The 20,133-nt window shown below is 45.1% G+C and overlaps 1 protein-coding gene across 6 annotated transcripts in view; it reads right to left on the bottom strand.

Annotated features, from left to right (window-relative positions):
* rbfox3a (RNA binding fox-1 homolog 3a) overlaps nucleotides 1-20,133 on the bottom strand; it is a 196,968-nt gene that overhangs the window by 124,853 nt on the left and 51,982 nt on the right. For all 6 annotated transcript variants that reach the window (XM_031861917.1, XM_031861918.1, XM_031861920.1 and 3 more), the window contains exon 2: nucleotides 5,319-5,428. In XM_031861917.1, the coding sequence (XP_031717777.1) occupies nucleotides 5,319-5,428 (110 nt within the window). The remainder of the gene's footprint in view (nucleotides 1-5,318; nucleotides 5,429-20,133) is intronic.

Raw genomic sequence — 20,133 nt, 5'->3', positions numbered from 1 at the left:
GTGTGTGTGTGTGTGTGTGTGTGTGTGTGTGTGTGTGTGTGTGTGTGCGTGTTGCTGCATTTTTGTCTTTTTTTTGTCTTTACCAGCTGCAAGCAACCAAACTCAGCAGTTGGTGACCAGGATGGTAAAATATCCTTTTGTAGCAGATCAGAGGCCAGATGAAGTTGGTGTGAAACGCCTCTGTGTGCCAAGCCATATTACATTACATGCTTTAGTGTGTTTTCCATCTGGCGGCTGTAAAGAGGGGGGGGGGGCCTCGCAGGAGGGAGGGGGAGGCTTGGCTATCTTCTAGACAGCACTGTAACAATGAGCCTGCCTCAGCAATTTTCAAAACATATCATCAATACACGACCGGGGGAGCGGCGCGCTTTTAAATATTAACCCTGTGGCAACCGGGGGCCGGGCTGCGGAGAGCTCCAGTGGTTTTTGCGGCATCCTCCGGCGCTGGATCATCCAATAAAAGAGGGTCCTGGGGGACGAGCTAATTCGCTGTAGGATGCTGAAGAACATTTGCGAGCTATGGAGAACATTGGCGTAATGAACGGAGCAGATATATTCAGGTTATGTTACCCATCGGTAATTGCCACATAAGGAGGCTGAGTTAAATTTGCAGCTGGTTTTGAGCGGATTTATACACGAGGGGCCTCGTTCGTATGGCGTAACTGTCATCTTGAATTTATCACCCATTTTATTTTTCTCTCCACCTCCTTCGGGGGGAGGCGAACACCGAGGATACGAGACGGCAGTCAGAAGAATCATAATTAGTGATTTAGCAAATATTGTGACGTTTCAGAAGAATGGTTTATTTCAGGAGCGAGCTGCGCTTTCTGATAAATCAAGACACACTTCATATAATTCTCAGACCGCTGCTCGTTCCTTCCCTCTCTGTCACATCACAATCCAGCCTTTCCATTACTCTGAACACACACACACACACACACACACACACACACACAAACAAACAATCTCTTATTGGTGACATTACCATGCACATACAAGCCCTCCATATCTTTCTGCATGTCCACGGGAACCCAATGGATTTACATTCGCAATCACAGAGTGGGTAACCACCCCACTCCTGCATCAATCTCTGATGGGAAATAAAAATGAAATGCACTTCTCAGGCAACTCGGATTAAGGATCGCGCTTTTATCAAATAGCGAAGTCTATTTCAAGTCCCGCTCATAAATAACTGAGGGGGAGGAGAGGGAGGAAAAGGGAGACGGGTGGAGACCGGAGGGGAAGGGGGCAGCAGACAGGCAGGGGTGGAGTAGACTGAGAACATCATGGTCTGAAGCTAAGGGCACTTGAGGTTGGAGGGATTAAGGGGGAAAAGGTAGGAAATAAGAATCGGAGGGCGTTTTAGCATCATATAATCCCCACTTCTCCTTTCTAGAAATCTCCTTCAATTACAGGTGGAAAATGGAATTCGGGTGAAGACGTCGTCGCTCCGGGTGCAGACCTGGTCCCCCCCCCCCACCCCTCCAGCTTCCCGTCTCCCTCCCCGAGCCGCATCTCTCCCATGCTCCACTCCACGCCGCTTACCGAGGATGCGAGAGAGAGAGGCTTTTCCCCCCGACCATTTAGATTTCCCACCATAGTCTAGACACTCCCGGGAGACTCCGCCATCCATTATGAACACAGAGCTTTCAAAAGAGAGGAGGAAGTGAAGGCCTCACACGGAGCGTTGTTCTGCCCCAAAACATCTGTCTGTCCGTCCGTCTGTCTCCAGATCTGTTGTCTTAATATTTTACATCATTAGGGGAGACAAGCTCTCACTCTCGACCCCGTCGTAATCCCACGTGGAGATGTGGGATAAAGCTCGACCTCTCGACCCCATTCATCAAAAGCCGGGGCTGCCGGGTCTCAGCTGGTGTGAGACCCCGGCCCGCTCGGCTGAAGACAGGGAGCCGGTGCCGCTCCCTCCTGAGCATCGCAAGGTTACTCTTCTCTCTAATCACACACTTCAGCTTTATGGAGTGACCTGTTTTACTACTCGCCGACAAGGATCCTCAGCTACGCTCGTTTTATCTGCCCTCATCAGCTCCACAGGTAGGTATTGACATTTCTACACTAAATACAGCACGTCAGTGACACCGCTATGTAATGAAACAAGCAGAGGATGTAAAGGCTCTGTAAGCATCACCTCTCCGGCTCTTCTCAAGCAGATTGAAGCACTTTAAGAGTTTTTTTGAGGTGATGAGGTTTTACACATTCCATTTTTTATTTACTTTTATTCCTGTAGCGACAGGACGTTATACTAGCCACTGCTGGAGTGACCGACGGCAGTGTGATGAGGACGGGTTTTTTTCTCGTTTAATGTTACAGAATTTCTTTTTTTTGCTCGCAAACTCATGATTTTATAATCTCAGAAAATATTTTTTTTAATGAATATAAGCCCCCTCCCCTGGCTCACTATATATATATATATATAGGCCTATATACAGTGACCCTAATGGCCCAATGACACAATTCCAATACAATAATAACAATTGTAGAAAGTTATTTTGAAGAACTATAAATCAAGAGAGAAGTAGAGTCATTTTCTCATAGACTTCTATACAACCAGAGGAGTCGCCCCCTGGTGCAGCTTTAACACATGAAGCTTTGGCTTCACTTGTCAGAACCGGAGGTTACCACCTGTGTTAGACTGGCAACTTGTCTGGGGAGTACCTTACTTTTAACCCAATGCATGCTGGGATCGGCTCCAACCCCCCTCCCTGTAACCCTGCACAGGATAAGCAGGGTGAGCAGGTATGGAATTCATTTGGATGGGTTTTAAACCTCAACTGCACATCATTTTTACTTTCATTTTGTGAAATTAAATGTATTATATCTCATGTGTGGTTTACAACGACGAAGGAGGAATCCAGACAATCTCACAGCCAATAAATATGTATGAAATCACAAGAAGAATACAGGGTTTAGATGCGTCTCTACCTCCAGCATCCTGACATACACTAGAGCCTGTATATTTAGCCTCGAAAACGGTAATGTTTTGTTTCCTATCCCTGGAAGACATCATTAAACATCATTTGTAAGCATACATTACGCTACACGCAGCAAATCGCCCATCTGGTGATTTTGAAGCTCACTGTCTGGGAAACAATAAATCTATTGTATGGCTCCACGTGAAGAATCCCACTACAGTAATGCCTCCGTGTAGACATACGTGGAGTATATTAAACGTAGCCGTGTGCACAGACTGTATGTGGTGTTAATAATGCAGTGTTTACACCTTGGCACTGAGCAGGCAGTAACTGGCCCAGGGCTGTGCAGTAATTAGGGGCCTGTGTGTTGGGGATGTGAAGGCTCGCCGAGTGTCACGCTGATACCACTGCCTGGGCAGACCCGGTGTGTTCGGCAGCAGGCACGCCGAGCGCAACACGGGGCCACGCCTTTTTCCGCCGCGGTGGGAAGTCGACACCTTTTTCTTGGACGGGCGCCGCTGCAGCCCTGTGAGCTCGGTCGGTTTCTCAGCGGTCCAATGAAGAGACACAGAGGACGTTAACGCGGTGACAGCGGTCTTCACAGCATGAGCAACGTGTGTGTGTGTGGTCCGTTTGTTCATGCACATGTTCACATTTACATGTGTTTTCATCTTGCGTCATGTTTACATTGTATGCATCACACCTTGTTTGTGCTACATGTTAATTTTTTTTATAATTCTCTTTATGTTTGTGTGTCCATGTCTATGATAAATTCATTCATTTATTTATTTTTGTCAAATCAAATTGTCCCTGTTGCTCTCTGAACCCAGATGTGTCAGATGACATAAGGATTATGAGGCAGTCTAAAGTCATGAGGAGTGCCTTCATCATATGATTTGTTCATGTTGTTTTTTTGATATTTAAAAATGTCCATCTGTGGTGCGTGTCAGGGATATGTTACAGATGGTTATACTGATTCTAGGGGTTAAAATACAACTTCTGTGTGTTCCGAGTTCGACATATTTATGACTCTTTATGACGCAAACTGCACCCTGCATGTAAAAAAAAGGTTAAAGGCGCACCCACAATAAAATTGTGTGACTGGCAAGAGACGGATAAAAAGAGCGCGCTTCATATCAAAGCAGCAGAGACCAAGATGTCTCGACCTGCTCCAGCTCCAAAAACACTGCCTCCTACATTTCCCACAATGCAACAGACGAAACACGTCAAGTAAAAAGGACAAACTGAAATCAGTGGACTGATTCGTCTTCATACTCTTCATGACTACTACAAAATAAAATAAAAACTGCAACAATTTCTCTTTAATTGAAAGACAAATCTCTGTCAGCTGTTGCGTTTCACGTCTTTATCATTTGTTTCATCTTTCACATACTACAGTGTTCACTGTGTGAGTCAGTGCATGCATGCTGGAGTCTGACTTTAAATTGATATACACTAATATACATAAATATACTGTATTTCTAGCTGTAGCTGTGGAGACAGAGATTCAGTAGCTTTGCCACATGTAACCCAAGCGAACCCGAACGGAATCCTAACAGCCTCTTGCATCTCCGTTTGACATTAATTGATAATCAAACAAGCCTTCACATTAGACATTTATGAGATCAGCTGAATTATCTATTTAATGTAACCCAATTATATGCAACCCTTGTGCACCAATCAGCAGTAATTCTCGACTCATAAATGACAGCCGCAACGACAGATTGAATCAATAACAAACATTGATGAAAACTTGCGACCCGCTTACAAAGAAGGTAATTAACAGGGAGAAAAAGTGCTGAATTATTTTTTTCTTTACGGAATATTGCTGCGTGATGCTCGTGGTTTACACCGTTCACAAGACTCTCTTCTGTGTGGCAGCTCACATCCAGCCCAGTGAGCGTCAGACGAAAACAAACAATCAGGGTCAGGCTGCTGTCATTAATCCTCAACGCAAGCTTCAACCGATCCAGCTCTTAATTACAACCATATTATTATTTTAAGTCGTTGCCATAGAGCTAAACTTCATGAATTATTGAGTCGGCCTTTTTTCTTCAGTGCAAAGGAAAGCTTCAACTGAAGAAATGAATCCAAATATGGCTTCGACTGTGTTTTTAGTGCTTTGCCTCACACGGGACTCTCAGACCTGAAGTCTCATGTGAATTAAGATGGCGAGATGTGGAGGGGTTCCCCTTCATCTTAACATCCACAGCAGAGGACTGTCACACCCCGTATGCTGAGGATAACTTCAACCAACACATGTCAACAGAGTACACATCAAAAGCAGCCCATTAGAGACGCTGGGGAGCTTCTGCACCTGAAGCCTGTTTGGGTTCAACTGACAAAATGGAGGTAAGTGTGCGCACAGGGGGCCCCCGCTGCTCTTACCAGTCTTGTAAAGAGGGGCACTCCCAAATGCCAGAGGTGATCGTTCAGCAGTCCGCTGTACACCACGTTCCCGAAGACGGCGATGCTTCCTGACTTACACAACGTGTTTCCTACGGGGACACAGAGAGAACACAGGCGGGCGTCATTGAAACGGACAGGAAGCAGCCTGGGGTGAGGGGGTGGGTGGTGGTAGAGGGGGGGGGGGGACCACATGCACTCAAGCTGCAAGACACTGAGGTCTGAGAAAAATATTAATAAAAAAAGGCAAAGTCAATCAAAGGGAATCGATGCGCAGGAAGTGAAATAATAGAGAACGCATCATTGATTGTCATACATATTGACCTCAGCGGTTTATTGACCTTACATGTACAGATGTGAAGCTCGTCTCCGATCAATGGAGTTGAGCCAGGCTGACCTAATAACACGGTGTAGTGTGTCTAAATAACCAGATGAGGTGCAATATGAAGACGATCGGGGAGACGAACCCTTAAAACCGGTGAAAAATATTAACAAAAACTCGTCAAAGCCTCAACCTGTAAACGCAGCACGTTCTCACTCCCAACAGTGGTTAAAGATTTTCAAAATAAACTTTCCGTGTTCTTGAGAAAACTGAAAACTGTTATTACATGCACAAGAACTTGCAAAGTTCCACAGTGTTATTTGAGCAACAAAACTACTTAACTCAAGACATGATTGTGTTTCGGGTTGAATGTGTGTTGCGTAACTGGCGATAGTGGTAATAATACAATAATGGTAAAATGAGTCAACGTTGACTTGGCTTTGACATGGGACATGAAAGCGGCCTTCTGGGTGAAAGTCCTGTGTTTGTTTGACCGATCCAGCCTTCAGCTCCTCCATCCTGGTGTCTGAAGGTCTCTTCAGTTTATGATAAACCAGATTTACTTTTAGATGCAATTGTATTCTGTTTTGTGTTTCGCTGATGTTACAAACAGGCCACCATTGCTGCAATGATGCTGGGATCTTAAAATGGTTGACACAGATAGAACCTCGAGGCTTTGACTTCTAAACGATGTGTACGTTGTTGAGTGAAGATCCCAAACAAGGTGACGAACCGCCCTCCTGATCCACGTTCATATTTAGTGGGACTGCTCCTGTGATATTGCTGTGGTGTGTTCTACTCTGATGCTGCTGCTGCTGGTGTTGGTCAGGACTGTTGGAAAGGAGATTATTAATCTCCACATTGAGCTGAATCCTGGTGTCAGGTCACGGCTAAAAGCTAATCCACCAACTCCTGTCACTGACGTTTTCCTTTTTCACAAAGCAGAACTGTGTTCTTGGTGTTTATTTTCCATAAGATAAAGTTAAAGTACCTACTGCATCATGTGATATTACAGTTTGAACTCTTTGTGATTGTAACGAAGTTAAGTTATGATTTATTTGTTCAATTTCAAAATATTACATTTCCTGTGAAGTTTTACAGCACAAAATACATCAGAAACAGGCCAACGTGTGATCACCAAAAATAAATACATGTTCTCAGCTACAGCAGACACACATGAGACTCTTTCACAAACAGCTGCTTCACGCTAACAATCAACAGCAAATAGGAATTTGTCCACCAATTAGAAGAACATGAAAGAACACCCAAAAAAAGCACAATGAAGCCGCCATTATTGTGTCTGTACTTTTGTTCGAGTCACGGAGTACGTCCTTATTAATGTGGGCTTCCTGTCATGTGACTGATCTCCACCGATGCTCTCAAACGCTAAAGCTTTGCTCCCGATCGTGTTCCTCCTCAAAGCCCTCCACTCACCAGCCTCAGCATGTCACGCTCATCACCTTCAGAAGGTTTTTGGGGCTTTTGGGAAATGGTGTTTATTGAAGGATTCTGAAACATGAGCTGAACAGCAATGCATGTACTGCATGTGTTACTAACGGCGTGAAACACATGACTGCTGAGTAAGTGTAAAGTTCAAGGCCCGACTTTTGGTGATTTTCATTGTTACTGGAACAGAACTCGGATGTTCCAGTTGAACTTCTTTCTGGAGGCTTTAGTCAAATCAAAGCTTAAAAAAAAGAGACCAACATGACACAACAACGCTGGCACGCCGTCAAGGCTGCTGCTAAACGTACAGCAGCAGCCTTCCTATAGAAGTCGCACGCATCAGCCTCTCAAAGACACTTTTAATTAGCTCAGAGCCAATGAGGGGCCTTCGCAAACAGAAAAACCCACACACACACACACACACACACACACACATATCCCTAAGAGTGTGATGTACTGCACACTGACATCCCCGTGTATGTGATGAATGCAGCTTACGGAGCAGGCAGCACAGAAAAGACGGGTCCCCATTGTAATTTCTGCACAAAGGAATGCCGGCAAAGGCACACCAGGGGTGGAGCGAGGCAGTGCTGACGAGCAGCACATGCATTATTTAAAAACAAAAGTAAAAAATGCCCATTAAAGTGTCAGTGGCGCTTTCGGCAGTGCTGGCTTGGGCGCGGCGTGCGTATTACTGTTATTAATGGGCCAGGCGTGGGGGGCATTTCTTCGGTGTGATTGCTCTGCTGCTGTTGCTATCCGCGGTTCAAGCCCCCCACCACCTCTTTTTCTATCCTCCATTTCGTCTGTGTCTGTGTGTGTGTGTGTGTGTGTGTGTGTGTGCGGGAGAGGAACAGATGAGGAGGATGATACAGACAGAGACGGAGAGAGACACGGCGAGACCCCGAGTGCACAGTCAATGAGCTCCTGCAGCTAATATCATTTCACATTATTGAATGCATCTTAAGGCAGAGCGACCGCGTCAGACGAACAGGAGCACCATGTGCTTGTATCAAATTCTGATCCGCCGTCGACGGCTAAACGTCTACAGAAAGAAAAAAGAAAAATGCCGGAAAATGTAGTCAGCATATTGAAAATAAGTGCACGCCATTTCTTTCTTTTGCAGTTTAAGATCAAGCGCTATACATTACCGCTCCTGACACAGCAGAATGAGGTCATTGTGCATGTTGTAATTACAGCTGGGTAAACACTCTGCTCTCTGCTGCAACACCGGGACAGCAGAGAGCATGCAGCACTAATAAAGAGCAAAGACGACACAAACCAATAACTTTTAATCTCCCACCGCTAGTATTGTGCTATTTAATCCATCAGCGGGGATAAATAATTGAACAAAATGATCATCTGTGTTTATTGCGATCAATTCCAGAGCGCTGGATCACATTGAGATCAATGCAATGGGTGTTTGTTTATTCTTTACATTTAGATAACAACACACACACACAGGTCTCTGACCTATTCCTCCACCAGCAGTTTGTTACGGTGTTATTGATGGTGTTTACACGCAGTGAACAGAGCATATAATCTAATTCTTCCATATATGCGTGTGGAAAATGTCACAGAGAAGAGACAGCTTCATTTCCCCCCTCATAAACTCTGCAGAGCTGCATGTGAAGCCAGCTGTTTTTTTATTTATTTATTTATTTAATATTTATTTTTGTTCATAAAAAATGGATTCAACTCTGCATGTTTACGAGTGGAGCATCGGTAGTGTTTCTTCAATTTAATAAAATCCAACCTAAAGTGATGACATGTTGCTTATTGGTTCACGATGGACTGTTGATAATCTTTTTTATTTGGTTGTTAATCCTGTTTTTTTTCGGGCCCCTCTCAGCAGTTGGGTGTTCTCTCATCTGCAGACTCAACAGCATCGAGCCCAACCTCTGATTCATTATTAAATGTGTGATTAAAGAGTGCGTTGGTGTGTGTGTGTGTGTGTGTGTGTGTGTGTGTGGGGCTGGAAAGGAGGGGCGGGGGAATACAACTCGCGGTCTACTTTTCATTATCTACAACTTTTACTTTTTATTCCTTCCAGATTATTTAATTCCCAGATCATCCGGCGTGTATGACACCTGCAGAAGGCGGGGGGGGGGGGGGGGGTTGTTTTATAGTGAGTGATGCCTGCTTGAGTCTGGCTCAATTTCGCTTCCGGCTGCAAGTCAGAGCTTCTTTGTTTTGTTTTTAGTTTTTTGATCTCCGTGCAGACAGTCATGGTACGCACGCGTAGATTTCAAGGCAAACGCAGCGATCAATATGTCAGCATTGGATGAATCATTCGAAATGCCAATATTCAACCTCAAACTCCTCCATATTTCAAACTTCTAAAGAAGAAAACTAGAATGCGTACTTGTTGGTTGAATGGGATGAATCTCTGCACAGACAGTGTAGTGTTTATTATTTCTATCCTTTATAACTGAGATGCTGCACTGAGCGCCGGGCATGCTGGGAGGAGCCAAATCCTTCAACACCACAGATTTAATCAGGGAGAGCAGGATCAATATTTCACTTTTGTTTGAACTAGTTGCATAAAAAATGAATGTGGCCTGTTTAACACGTAGCCTAAGTCGAAGCAGTTTTTCCTATTTTGCATTATATTTTATGTGTGCATCTGCCAGTGGGCCATCAGCAGAACAGTAGGCATAATGAGATGTTAATTCCTCTACAGGAGAGACTTGATGTTCTCTGTAATGAGGCAGGAAGAAAGTGCGTTTATGAGAGGGGAAATATCAGCAACAAAAATCCAACATGGAGAGCGATGTCGACATTATAGGTGAATGTAGATACGTCTTTGTGTGTGTGTGTGTGTGTGTGTGTGTGTGTGTGTGTGTGTGTGTGTGTGTGCGCGTGCGTGATGCCCCCCCCGGGCCGCCTGCTCTCCGGCCTCCTCCCCTGGCTCTGCCGACGGAGGTGCGTCGCTTTAAGCAGTCAAGGCTCCAGAATGTGCAGCTCATTTCTAGCAACGAGGCACATTGCTGCAATGCAATAAGGGAAAACAACACTTTTAATAATTCAGGCCCTGAGACCATGAGGAGGGTGGGGGGTGGGGGATGGGCGGAGGGGAAGACGTCTTAAAGTACCGCAGAATGGCTCATTTAGCTCCTGCTACGCATTATTAAAGTTATTTCGAACCCCCTCCTGGGTCTTTCCCAAAGTTTTTTTTTTTTCATTTTCCGTTCCTCTCCCCTCCAAAGCCTGCGAGGTAACCAATAACAGCTACTAACATTTATAAACGACAGAGTATCCTGCACCTTAGAGGAGGAGGTAAACAATGGTGGAGCTCTTAATCTCTCTTTCTTCCTGTCCTCCCCGCTCACTAGTCCTCCGGTCCGAAATCTGTCAGCTCTTTATCCCGTTTGAACCGCGGCACAGAGCCCTCGCTGTCCGGGATTATTTTCCGCCTGAGCTGAGCCCACGATGCATACGGAATGTGGGGGAATGAACCTCGTATGGAATCAAATTGAGTAATAAAACCGTGTTCGCCGCGGCACTGATGGACGCATGATGGTACTGTTAAGGATGCGTTCAAAGGTACTGCAAATTGCCTCGGAGCCATGGTGGCAGTTTTCCGGAGCAAAGAGAGTGAAGATGAATTAAAAAAAATACTGAGGCGGAGGACAATGGAGATCAAGAGCACATCAATGCACACGACGGGTCAATCTGACCTGTTAACCTGAACATCTGGACATCCAGAATGGAAACATGATGTTGATCCACTCTGTGACTGTGTGACAGCATCCGTCTGTACGCAGTGTTCAGTATCATCTTGTTTCAGCTCCTAATTGAAGTGTTATGATGTTTACATTGAGGGAAATATTCACGCCCGAGACTAAATGTTTATATTTTACGGCTGCATTATTCCATTAAAATAAAATATTCCAGATGTTTTGTGAATCATTTTAAATATGTTTCCTTTAAAACTTGACATAATTGGTACCTCTGGAAACTTTATAGGAGGTAACACCTGGTAAAATAATAATAATAACAAATGTAATGTTTGTATTTTACAGGATGCACGCGTCTCAACGGGCCTTTGTGAAATCCCTTTAAACCCTCTCACATGCGCTGGTGGTCAACCTTCGAACAGGGCTGCTGCTCTTTGTGAAAACTTGACATTTCAGAGATACCGCGGAAGGTTTTCTGCCGGCAGCAACAAATTATGATTATCATAATTTATGATTACTGCTTACGTTGCACAATACAATGAGGAGAAAAAAGTAAAAGTATAAAAGCCTATTAAACTGTCCGTTTGGGATATATACACCATAAACCGCTGCAGAGATCTTAAATCAAAGTCCGCTGAGCTGTGAGAGACGCAGAGACAGAAGACAGGAGGTCAGGAGAGACGAGGAGCACAGTGGGTGTCAGATGTGTTATGATTGGCTGATATATTGGCCTTTTTATGAGAAATCAGTGCGGTTGAGTCGCTGTTGTTCACTCTGACATGATGGATATAAAACAGTCATTGCATAGTCATTGTACAATATGACACTAATAATACACACTGCAACCTGTCGATCAGATTCACAATGATAATATTCAATGTAACTAGTAGATTAAGGATGAAACAATCCAACATTTTGGGTAATAAACTATTTTGCTTTCAGGCAAATGTAGATGATAAGATGAATGCCACTCGCATGTCTGTTCAATAATACAGTATGAAGCTACAGGCAGGAGCTAGTTAGCTTAGCATATTGACTTGAAACAAGGGGAAACAGCTAGCCTCACTCCATGTGAAGGTAATAACACCTGCATGAAGTGAAGAGAAGCCAAAGCTTCATGTGTTAAAGCTGCATTCTCTCTAGTGTCCACCAGGGGGCGACTCCTCTGGTTGTATAGAAGTCTATGAGAAAGTGACTCTACTTCTCTCTTGATTTATTACCTCAGTAAACATTGTAAACATGAGTTTATGGTCTCAATCTCTAGTTTCAAGTCTTCTTCAATACAGCATGATGTTCATTTAGTACATTATGGTCCATTTAGAGTCACACAGACCATAAATACAAGATGGCGACGGCCAATATGCCGGTGACTGCGTATACAGTCTATGATGCCAGCCAGCACATCTGAAGCTCATCAACAAACACGTTACATCCTGTTTGTTTAATTCATACAACACAGCTGAGCTGCTCCCCCATATTTCTCGTCTTTGTGCTAAGCTAAGCTAGTGGCCAGAGGCTATAGCTGGTGGTAGCTTTGTATTTAATACACAAACAGGAGGAGTGGCGTTAGTGCTGTATTGGTCTTAGCAAAAGGCCAATAAGTGTGCATCCCTAAATGTGGAACTATTCCTTCAATGTTGAGACTTCTGTAATCCAGGCACAGTGAACAGCTGAGCAGAGCCAAACTAACCTGAAGGGATGAGTGGTCAGGATGGGGAAGATCCCCATGTTAATGAAGACTAGCATTAAAATAATGTGCATTAACAATAGAACGCAATTAAATCAAAGCTGTTTTTTGTCTGATGTGAGGCGTCTTTGTTTGTTTGGCTTTAAGTTGGATTTATTTCTAGCTAATTACCAGCTGGATGTTGACGGTAACACTATTTACAAATTGGAAACTCGTAACCACGGTACCTCTGTTATGACATGAACGTGGCATTAAAGTGGGGATGTGACCTCACGGATATTAATTGACTTTTGTGGACGTGCATCAGTACTGCTGTAGTTTGCTGCTAGCTTAGCTTGCTAGCTACCGTGGAAAGGCCTAAAAAAGCAACCAATAGAGCTGATATCTACATGTCTATACGTGTGCTGTACTCACAGGGTGCAAAGAGCTGACTGAGAGGATAAAATGTAACGCCGACACAGGCTTGACAGTGTTTCTGCATGGCTGGTTGGTTTCGGTGCATTTTCAAGAGATAACACAATTGACAAACAGCTTTTGACGAGAGGCCTTGTACATCAAAGCAATGCCAGTGCAGCCAGCCAGTCTAAACGTCAGACAAACCAGTCAGCCGGGCTGCTCGGCCCCCCGATGAGTGTCAGACTCTGACGCTCTTCCTGCTTTCTGCCATCTAAGCTGACTAAACACAGACCCTGTTTCCCTCAAAGCTATGTAAAGTAGCCACGTTGCTAAGTGGATTCCTCTCTCTTTTTTATTCTTTCTCGTGCAGGGCCGCAGGGCCAGTTAGGGCTCATTTCTATCTACAGAATGTATACACACCTACATAGTAGAAAGCATAACTCCCCATGGGGGATTCTCGGTGGTCTCACCTTTCTCATAAAACATCCCAGCTTTAATAGATCGGCTGTTGAATTTAAAGTGAAAGTAATGTACATTTCTCTGCTGTAACGAAATGAAAAAAGAAATGGAGGTGGAGGAGGGAGCTAATAAAGATCAGAACACAGCTCAGACGCATGGCGGCGGGGATCTGAGACCTTCACACACACGCCGTTTCTCTGATTGCACAATGTCACGTATGTGGACAGAAGTATGTGGACGCCCCATTTTGGTGTGAGGCTGTTTTTCATGATTTGCTACAGGTTCCAGTGGTCCCAAACCTCAGGGTTGGGACCTCTACAGAGGACCTGCAAGTTCAATCTGAGGGGCGGTGAGATTTTTAACAGGATAGGACAGAAACATGAACAAATAAATTAGTTTAAATGTGCAGTTTAGACTCAGTCTAGACTCCCTCATCTCAGTCTAAAACAAAAGGTTCAGAAGTTCTCACCACAATTGCTGCAATGCATGACCATGTTGTCATATCTTGATGCCTTTTTGTCTGTATGTATTATACACCATCTGTGTTAACCTCCTCTGTTGAGGCACGGACATTCGCTTTGCACCATCTCTAAATGCATTTTCTTTTGAATGAAATCGACTTGTACTCGACGTGTAACTTGGCTGCCTTCTTGGCTCGATCGTAAAATAAACTTTATCTCAATTGGTCTGGTCTGGTTGAATAAATACATAAATAATGTCAAAGGGGAAAACAAGGTCTGTGATTGAACCGGTCACAACTGGTCGACGCAGGAGACCAGTGTGGTTGAAGAGAAGAAGTCGCTGCCACTATGAACTACTATCGGTGTTGAAAAACGTAAAAAAAACAGCGAAAAAAAGCCGAAATTTAGCGAGTCATAAATAATGCTTCATTTGCAAGGTATCCATTGTGGTGATGAGAGAACTCTAATGATGGAAGACACCATGAAGCTAAACATCCGTCTCATACGTCGTACACTGGAGCACGGTGGGTTCTACTCGAGAAACAGATTTTCTTGCAGTGTAACAGGTTGAAAACTACACATTTACTATTGTTTGACTTCTTCTATATTTTACTGTATAATCTAAGAAGTTTGGCCATAATCTGATTGCCTTTCCGGTCCGTATGGAAATGTGTTTGCCGGTTCTGTATCCGTCTCTCCTCCTTGCTTCCCTTCATTTGACACTCGTTTAACTCGCTCTCTTTAATCACTCCTCATTAGTGCACGGGCCCGATCACTTACAGCGGAGAGATTAATAAGTCATTGTCACCGGGCACCATTCACAGGCCCCGGCTACACTGTGACTGGGCGGGGGTGTAACGGGCAAGATGACCCCGTACCATTTCTAATGAGAAGTACCGGGGATGAAGGGGAGAGGAGGATGACTTTGGACTCATCCTCATCTTTTTCACAATAATTGTTATTATTATTGGTGTGAAAGAAGTGTGTTGGTGCCGTTATGGAACCGCACTAAACACAGAAACCCTATTTGCTCCAGTCATTTCCATCCCGTCTTTATCATTATCTCTTCATTATCATTATCGCCATTACGATCGGTCACGGCGTTATTATCCTAATTGTTCTCGGCATCATCGCATCAGCATTCTGCAGCTAATGACAACCTCAAGATGCGGGGAGAAAGGGGTCTTTTCTCTTCTTCTTCTTTTTAATGCGGAGATAAATAATGCAAATACGAAGAAAAAACGAAAAGAAAAGAAAGGGACCAATGAAAAATGCCTCAACTGCCCATCTGGCTTGAAATGTTGTGGAGGAACAAGCGGGAGGATAGAAAGAGCAAAAGCTGTTTTGATGTCTCAGTCTGGATGTGCGTTGGCACCAAGCGAGGGCCTCGGGATTCCATCAGACTATTGATTGTTACCAACGCTCCAGTCCTGCTTTACTACCCTTATAAACAATCGCTCTGTCAAGCACACTATAGGGCAACAAATGATTTTATTTCATAGATTTTCGGATTTGACTGATGAATTATTCATTGATGTTGTATCCTTGGTGCAACAGGGTGTGTGTGTGTGTGGGGGGGGACAAAGAAAGTTCATCACACACACAAGCCCGTATACATCGTATTTTCCACTAACATACATCAGCCCTGCTTTGTCAACATCAGCTGAGTGAGAACTCCCGGGGGCCGACAAATCTCCTGTAATCTGCCACACCTCCCCTCCATGTCCGGCGCTCTTGTTGTTCCCTGTATCCTTCCTAAGTGTTATTGAGGCTGCAAAGCCTGAAAAATTGTTATCAATTTGGATCCTGTGAAACCAACAGTATGGCTGATTTTTTATTTTTTTGCTGGAGTTGTTGAATTACACGAGCTTTAGTGCTTCACACTCTCAGCCCAGATGTTCGGGATTATGTGACAGTAAAACTACAGAGAAAGATGGTTAAATATGGTTTATATTTTGTGATGTTTTTGGTTTTTGAAAGGTGTTTAACTGTGGAGGTCAATTGCCGCTCCCTGATTTGCCGTGTTTGCATGTTGGCTGATCTCCACAGGTGGATCCCGTTAGTCGTCCTGCATTGGGAACAATACTGGGCGGCAGCAGCGGCTCGTGCTGGTGGAAGCTGAGCGGGGTCTATAAAATATCAAAGCAGATCGATCAGCCTGACCTCATAGCATGTCCGCGCCTATAGCAGCCGAGCGGGGTTAAATCCCAGGCGTGAGAGCAAAAACAAACACTCCGCAACACGACGCCTCTCCTCTTACAATAAAAAGACATAAGAAGATAACGCGGGCCCACTTTGTGCATGCTACGGCACCAGATGGAGCCGCGCTGAAATTAACTTTAATGCCATTCTCTCTTGTCTGAGAGAGGCAGAGGCTGAATAATGTAGCAGCGGTGGCTCACTTCCGAGGAAAAAAACAACAAAAAACGGCAAAATCACAGTGGATGATGATTGTTGCAGCGCGCCTGGCATTTGTGTTGTATCCAGTATCGGACCAAGGCACTCTCAATTGCACCCTGGGGGCTGCAGCTTGCTAACTGAAGAGAAACCAGGTCAACTGATAGGGGAATTGTGTTGTTATCTTTATATGTGCATGCTGCAGATACAGTGGCACGGCTCTCTCTCGCTATAGCAGCCTCGCAACATTTTACAAAGCAATCAGGGCCTGTTATCGACGCATGGGTAGCAGGGCTAAACTACAGTAATCCACTTCATGTTTACTAATGAATCGCCATTTAGGGACTCGGCTCAATTCTGCATCAGGCCGAGAGGGGAGGGGGGGCGGGGCCAACACTTCGGGTGAGTTCACATTCAAGGGTGGAAAGCGTGAGGGGCGAGCGGCCTCCCAGACTTGACATCCCATCATGAGGAGGAGGGGTGGTTGGGGGGGTCTGTCTGGGCCGGCTTGCTGGCAATGCAGAGTCTGTTTGTTGTGCATCCATCAACCCCGGTGTCCTGCCCGGGAGCCGATCGATAGCCAACACAAAAGCTCATTGATGACAGACAGCTCTTGACAAACATATAGCATTTTTTTCTGTCTAGTATAGCAATAATCTCCAAGGTCACTGCGAGTCATTCAGCGGCTCGCACCGAGTCTTCCTCTGTCTTTTCACACGGTGGGTGGGTGGGGGAGGGGGGGGCAAACAAAAAGCGCCGATGCATTTTAAGTCGGCGCTGAAAGCTCTTGGCACATTGTTAGGCAGCTGTACACAGGGAGAATGAAAGCACACATACGACAAGTGGTGAAGCTGCATGTGACATGTCAGTGACTGACACCCCCCCCCCCCCCCCCCCCAATCCCCCCAAGGACACATAACGAACGCCGTACTTAAGGGTGTAATGGAAGGCCCAAATTAGTGCAGAGTCGTGGTCAGCGGGAGCTCACATACAAAACGCTGGTTAATTTAATATTAATAATGTTCATGTGAGACATCTTAATGCTCTGTTTCCCTCTTGCACGAGTTAGTTTGTGTGACAGCTGAGAAGATGGACAGCCACACACACACACACACACACACACAGAGACTACAGGTGTGTTAGGGCACACACTTGGACTTATAATAGGAGGACCAGGCCTCCCCCCCCCCCCCAGGCCATCCTGCCAGCTGGCCGGACTGAGTGTGAGTGATGCCCGAGCGAGGCGGCCCCATTAGGGAAGTGCTGGTGGTGAGTGCAGGATAGCTCAGGTAATTAAAGCCAAACCAAAGCAGGCAGACGAGGCGGGGGGGGGGGGGGGATTTATGTGGCTGAGTAATGCACACACCGAAGTCAGCTCGCCATCCAAAGGTCTCCCTCACTTCCAAACAGTCTCAGGAGGCATTAGCTTCCTCACCACTCTCATGCAGCCTATTACTCTCCACTCCCTCCATCTTGTTTGGTGTTTTTTTACCGGCTGTGTTTTTGGATCGCCGACCCGCTCGGTGACTAAAACATCCAGAACTTCAATGATTCGGACTAGATTCTCTCAAACCTCTGATGTCATTTACCAATTACATCATGAGGAAAAGCTATCCACTGATTGGCAGAAGGGTTGATTCAGGACTTTTAGTCCAACCTTTGGTGTACGGAGGACTGTTTATATATATCGATCACAAAGTACTTTGGCTAAAACCTTAATGTCGTTCTACGGTTTCTATTCATTCAGAGACAAAGTGTTGGTGGTTAGTTCGTGGTGTCAATCTCTCCGTATCTCGCTGTTAGATTCACATTCTTGGAGCCACGATTCAATTCAAAATTGATACTCAATGAAAAACCCAATTAAAAATATCTTACAATTCCACCATTTAAAGATACAGTCTCCGATTTGTCGCCAAAATGTTGGAAGGAGGTTTTTATTAATCTTTTTAATTGAATGTGAGAGGAGCTCTAATAAAACCGAGGCGGGTATTCTGTCCGTCAACACGAAGATGAAAGAATGAGAAACATCACGGCCACAAAAACCTGAACGCTGTTGGACTTTAATTAGATGATTTCACATCAGATGAATATGATATGGAAATGCTATTTTAGAGGAAATAAAAAAGATTTTGAATCGCAGATGATAAATAAAAATCAAGATTCTTGCAGATCGATGAGAGTTGGTGCTCATGAGTACGTTGTTGGATTTAATTGAATGAAAATCACAGAATTTAATTAAAAAATTGTGATTTGTTGGGCTTCAGCATTTCCCTCAACTTCAAATCATTGTCACTATTAGACAGCTGTTTATTAATAATAGTAATGATAAGAGCGATATCATGAGCATGGACAACAGGTCTGTTGTCATCAGAGCTTCTTCTGTTTCAGGACCATTTCTCTTCAGAACTTCTGACTTTGTTCATGAGTTCTTAAATCCTTATTGTCTAAATACGGATAACAGAATTACCAGTGTGATATTTTAAACCATTAATAAAATGTGGGGAAATCGTACGACATGAAGAGAGACTGATTTCAAACATGACTCAATGTGCTTACATATCCCTTCTGATTAAAACTTCCACAAGTGGAAAGAGAGTAAACTGTCGTCAGCCCTCAGAGTGAACTTTCCCCTCTCTGATGTCAGATCTCAGAGGAGGTCCTGCTTGATCTCTGCTCAGACGTACAGTGACAAAAAGCTTAAAGTGGGGCTTGTTTGAGTGCAGCTGTGATGTTTGCCACACCTTGTCACATTCTCCTGACACCCATTAACATGATGTCGAACACTTTGTGAAATGATAACCGCGCGTCTGAGTGGTAGATACACTTCTGAAGTCGGCACTGTCAGGAAACTGTCAGAATAAAATCTCGGAGATGAAGCTCTCGGAGGAAGCCGACCACACTCAGCGTTGAGGTTTTTGGTCGATCACACCTGTCAGCCTGCCCATCAGTTGCCTACGCGGGTCCCTTGGTAGCTGACTGATGATGGGAATAGCTTTCGGACAACCCCGCCGCAGTGGATCGGCTTATTTCTGACCACGACTTAAAGCCCGGCGTCGCTGATCCCGTGTGATGGAGGGAGGATGCTCAAATAGAGAGCTGGCATCAGGGGGACGGGGGGGGTGACCGTAAGGTAGCGCACAGTAAACCCAACCTAAACGTCAGATCGCATTTCATTCCCATGCTGGCAGATTGGAGAGATTGCCATAGACACGCGGACGTATCAGGTGGACAATGCTTAGATCGTCGAACAGAAACACAGATCAGCGAGAGAGAGAGAGAGAGAGAGAGAGAGAGAGAGAGAGAGAGAGAGACGGGCAGCCGAGTCCTCCGGAGGGGGAGTCAATGGGAAAAAAGCCAGATGGGCTGACGAGCACAGAGTAAATCATGGAGGAGCTCCTCAATGCCGGAGTGGTATGGAGAATGGCAGCGCAGCGTTGGGAAGAGTTAGCCGCAGTGTGCAGCAGCTAGAATTATCAATGCTGACAGGAAGACAACCCGTTTATAAGGAAGGGAGGGGGAAAAAGTATCAAGGAAATCCTGCTCTTGTCTATCCCCAACTGAATTACCGCCATGATCCAAAGATGGGAGGGGTGAGGCGGGGTGAGAGGAGGGTGGGGTGGGAGTGGGGGGGTGCTGCAAATGCGGATGGAAAATGTATATCCGTGCGGCGCATCCCTCAGGGCTCACATCTCACAACTTTGCCCATCTATTTTTATTTGTTCCCCGTGCTTCTAGTTAATGCAGTGCTGCAGCCTACAAAATGGAGAGAGGGGAGGGCAGAGGAAGGAGGGGGGAGAAGGAGGGTGCAACGAGACGCACTGCTGGGAGGGAGCGGGGCGTAGATGACCCCCGCCATGTTGTTGGAATACTGTCACACAAAGTTCCTCAGCAAGAAATAAAAAATAGATTTGAAGGAACAAAGTGTACAGGTTGGGGGGGGGGGGGGGGG

The sequence above is a fragment of the Anarrhichthys ocellatus genome, unplaced genomic scaffold (assembly GCF_004355925.1).
Source record: "Anarrhichthys ocellatus isolate YVR2014 unplaced genomic scaffold, GSC_Weel_1.0 scaffold26, whole genome shotgun sequence".
In the NCBI taxonomy this organism is placed as follows: domain Eukaryota; kingdom Metazoa; phylum Chordata; class Actinopteri; order Perciformes; family Anarhichadidae; genus Anarrhichthys; species Anarrhichthys ocellatus.
This window is presented reverse-complemented; position numbering and strand designations above follow the sequence as displayed.